The 4,032-nt window shown below is 63.9% G+C and overlaps 2 protein-coding genes across 2 annotated transcripts; one reads left to right on the forward strand and one right to left on the reverse strand.

The window, feature by feature from the left end:
• Positions 1 to 60: 60 nt before the first annotated feature.
• On the reverse strand, positions 61 to 1,306 carry LOC121352032 (mucolipin-1-like; the record flags this gene model as incomplete). The annotated part of the gene is made up of 2 exons (XM_041464587.1): positions 738 to 1,306; positions 61 to 278 (listed from the first exon to the last, which is right to left on the reverse strand). Coding segments are annotated over exons 1-2 (234 nt in total), but the record flags the coding sequence as incomplete, so codon positions are not given.
• Positions 1,276 to 3,945, forward strand: LOC121352031 (zinc finger protein 883-like; the record flags this gene model as incomplete). Its single annotated transcript, XM_041464586.1, has 1 exon — positions 1,276 to 3,945. A coding segment is annotated over one exon (2,103 nt), but the record flags the coding sequence as incomplete, so codon positions are not given.
• Between the last annotated feature and the right edge of the window lie 87 nt (positions 3,946 to 4,032).

A 4,032-nucleotide genomic window follows, 5' to 3' on the forward strand; every position in this document is an offset into this window, starting at 1 on the left:
TGTCCCCACCGGCCATCCCCCTGTCCCCGCCCGCCGTCCCCGTGTCGCCGGCGGTGTCACCTGCACGGTGACCAGGACGATCTTGGCCAGCTGCAGCGCGAGCTTCACGGGCCGCCGCCCGCGGGCCCGGTACTTGTCACAGGGGCTCATGAAGAAATACTTGAGGCGGCGCCGCAGCTCTTCCTCCTCCTCCTCCTCCTCCTCCTCCTCCTGCCCCGGTACCGGCGCCGCCTGGGCCGTGCCGTACCCGGGCCCGCGGCTCAGCAGCCGCTCGGTCTCTGGGGACACCCGCCGGTGTCACCTCGGCCCGGTGTCCCCCCTGCTCGGTGCCACCCCCCCCTCGCCCCGGTGTCCCCTGTCGCCGCTAACCGCTCCGCTCCGGACTCGCTGTCCCCGGTGCCACCGCTGTCCCCGTGTCCCCCCCGCCGTTCCGGTGTCCAACCCGGTGAATATTGTCCCCTGTCCCCGTTAACCGTCCCGGTCGGGTGTTTGGTGTCGCCTCACCACGCTCGGTTCCCGGTAACCCCTGCCCCGTGTCCCGCCGGTCCCGTTCCAGCATTCTGCCGTACGCATTCTTGGTCCCCATTCCTGGTCCTTGTCCCCATCCCGGGTCGCCATTCCCATTCCCTGTCCCCATTCCCTGTCCCCATTCCTGGTCCTTGTCCCCATCCCGGGTCGCCATTCCCATTCCCTGTCCCCATTCCCTGTCCCCATTCCCGCTCCGTGTCTCCTCTCACCGGACGCCGCCGCCATCGCTCCGGTCCCCCGCGGCCCTCACGTGACGGGGAAAACACCGCGCTGCTCCCGCCCACCAATCCCAGCGCGCGATCTCTCCCGGATTTGCATAACCACGCCCGCCGGGGCTGGCCCCGCCCCCGCCGGCCGCAGCCGCGTCCGGGCGCCGCTCGCTCCCAGTTCCCTCCCAGCGCTCCCAGTAAGAGCGGCCCCGGCAGGGAGAGCGCTCCCAGTGTCCGCCCGCTGCTGCCAGCATCGCTGCCGCTGCTCTCCGGATCGCTGCCGGCGCTCCCGGCATCGCTGCCGGTGCCGCGCGGGCCGGGGCCGCTTGGGAACCCGCCCGGGGCAGAGCGCGGCTGCTTTTGGGGGTCGGCACCGCCCGGGCCGGGCTGGGAGCGGGGCAGCAGCGGCAGCGAGAGGGGGGACACGGGAGGGGGAGGAGAGAGGGAGGAAGAGGAGGGACAAAGGAAGAGGAGGAGGAGCAGGAGGAAGAGGAAGAGGAGGGACAAGGCACGAGGAGGAGCGGGAGGAGGAGCAGCTCCCACGCGGTTCCCCCGCTGCGGCCGCAGCTCGCCCGAGGAAAAACCCCGGAGATCCCTCAGCAGGACGGGCTGCAAACGCAGAGAGCAGGGATGCGAGGGGGAAAGAGCCAGGCTGGGCCGGGGAGGCGGCCGGAGCTCGGAGCTGGGGGTCCCTGAGCAGCTCCAGGATGGGGAGAAGCCCCACACGTGCTCGCGATGTGGGAAGAGCTTCAGGTGGAGATGCTGTCTGGTTGAACATTTCAGAATCCACACTGGGGAGAGGCCCTACGAGTGTGGTCAGTGCAAGAAGAGGTTCCTGACCCGCTCTGATCTCATCAAGCACCGGCGCACTCACACCAAGGAGAAGCCCTTCGTCTGCCCCGACTGCGGGAAGGGCTTCAGTCAGAAGTCCAACCTCGTCACCCACCGTCGCATCCACACCGGGGAGAGGCCCTACAAGTGTGGACACTGTGGGAAGAGCTTCACCACGAACCAGCAGCTGATTGTCCACCAGATGATCCACACGGGAGAACGGCCCTACAAGTGCGGACAGTGTGGGAAGAGCTTCAAGACGAGCTGCCAGCTGGTTTTACACCAGATGATCCACACGGGAGAACAGCCCTACAAGTGCGGACACTGTGGGATGAGCTTCACCCTGCGCTCCCGCCTGATTTTACACCAGAGGCGCCACCCGGGGCATTGGCCAGGATCCGAGGGGGAACGACCCTCCCTGGGCCGGAGCTCGGAGCTGGGGGTCCATCAGCAACTCCAGGACGGGGGGAATCCCCACAGGTGCTCGGAGTGTGGGAAGAGCTTCACGTGTAAATCCTCCCTGGTGTACCACTTGCGAATCCACACCGGGGAACGGCCCTACAAGTGTGGCCAGTGTGCGAAGAGCTTCAGCACAAACTCCTGCCTGATCGTCCACCGGAGGATCCACACTGGAGAGAGGCCCTACAAGTGCGGGCAGTGCGGGAGGGGCTTCGCTTCCAGCACGGAGCTGACCGTCCACCGCAGGAAGCACACGGGGGAACGGCCCTACGAGTGTCTCCAGTGTGGGAAGAGCTTCAGCCGCAGCTGCCACCTGAGTGTCCACCTGAGGTGCCACACCGGGGAGAGGCCCTACCAGTGTCCCCAGTGTGGGAAGAGCTTCAGGACGAGCTCCTGCCTGATGAAACACCAGATGATCCACACCGGGGAGAAGCCCTACGAGTGTGGGCGGTGTGGGAAGAGCTTCATGGCGAGATCCCACCTGACTGTCCACCAGAGGAGCCACACTGGGGAGAGGCCCTACCAGTGTCCCCATTGTGGGAAGAGCTTCAGCACGAGCTCCTACCTGATCGTCCATCAGAGGATCCACAGCGGGGAGAGGCCCTTCAAGTGTGGGGAGTGCGGGAAGAGCTTCATCACCCGCTCCTTCCTGATCTACCACCAGAGGATCCACACGGGGGAGCGGCCCTACGAGTGTGATGTGTGCGGGAAGGGGTATCGCACCAGCTCCCTTCTCCTCGTTCACCAGCGCACTCACACCGATGAGAAGCCTTTCCTCTGCCCCGACTGCGGGAAGGGCTTCAGGGACAACTCCACCCTCGCCATCCACCGGCGCACCCACACCGGAGAGAGGCCCTACCTGTGTCCCCAGTGTGGGAAGAGCTTCATGCTGAGCTCCTACCTGACTGTCCACCAGAGGAGCCACACGGGGGAGCGGCCCTACCAGTGTGGGCAGTGCGGGAAGAGCTTCACGACGAGCACCAGCCTGGTCTGCCACCAGAGGATCCACACCGGGGAGAGGCCCTACCACTGTGGGCAGTGTGGCAAGAGCTTCAGCACGAGCTCCTGCCTGGCTTCCCACCAGAAGAGCCACAGCGGGGAGAAGCCCTTCGAGTGTATGCTGTGTGGGAAGAGGTTCCGGGTTAACTCCACGCTCCAGAGGCACCAGAGCACGCATTCAGGGGAGAAGCCCTTCCGCTGCCCCGACTGCAACCGGGGCTTCAAGCTCCACACCTACCTTGTCAAGCACCGGCTCATCCACTCCGGGCCGGGGCCCCGTGAGTGTCCCCAGTGCGGGAAGAGCTTTTCCGCCAGCTCCCTCTTGGCCAGACACCAATGGAAGTACCACTGAGGGCAGCCCTGTGAGTGCCCAGAGCGCAGGAAGAGCTCCGTGCGCTGCTCCAGCTCCATCCCCCGCGGGAGGATCCGCGCTGGATGATCCCCAGGGAGCCCCGGTGATCCCTGGTGCCGGTGATCCCTGTTGGGAAGACACCTGGGGGCTCCGCATCATCCTGGCTCCCCGTGGGCACATCCGCAGTCCAACATCAGACATCCGTTGTGGAGAGCGGATTTGTCGAGTTCTGACCCTAGAAAAATCTGTTTTTCCGTCTTGTGGTGGTCTTAGGCAACATTAGATAGCCTCGGAGGTCTTCTCCAACATCAGTCCATTGTTTTATTTATTTCTGGCCCACGGGCATCTTCCACAGCGGAATGGAGTGGGATTGGGGCAAAACCCCAAATTTTGGAGAGAGTGGTGTGGAAACTCCTCCAAAAATGGTTCTTCCCACCCATCCAAGCATGTGAGTGCTCTGCCAGCAGGGACACGTAAATCCTTTTGTTTTGGTTTTGGAATGAAAAGGTTTCTGTTCATCCCCTTGAAAGCCTTGAAGCTGAGGTGGAAATAAAGACGTTGATCTGAGACATGGATGGGGACACGTAAATCCTTTTGTTTTGGTTGGAATGAAAAGGTTTCTGTCACACCATGGATCCCAGCTGGACACTGGTC

The sequence above is a fragment of the Pyrgilauda ruficollis genome, unplaced genomic scaffold (assembly GCF_017590135.1).
Source record: "Pyrgilauda ruficollis isolate IOZ18807 unplaced genomic scaffold, ASM1759013v1 scaffold1802, whole genome shotgun sequence".
Classification (NCBI taxonomy): domain Eukaryota; kingdom Metazoa; phylum Chordata; class Aves; order Passeriformes; family Passeridae; genus Pyrgilauda; species Pyrgilauda ruficollis.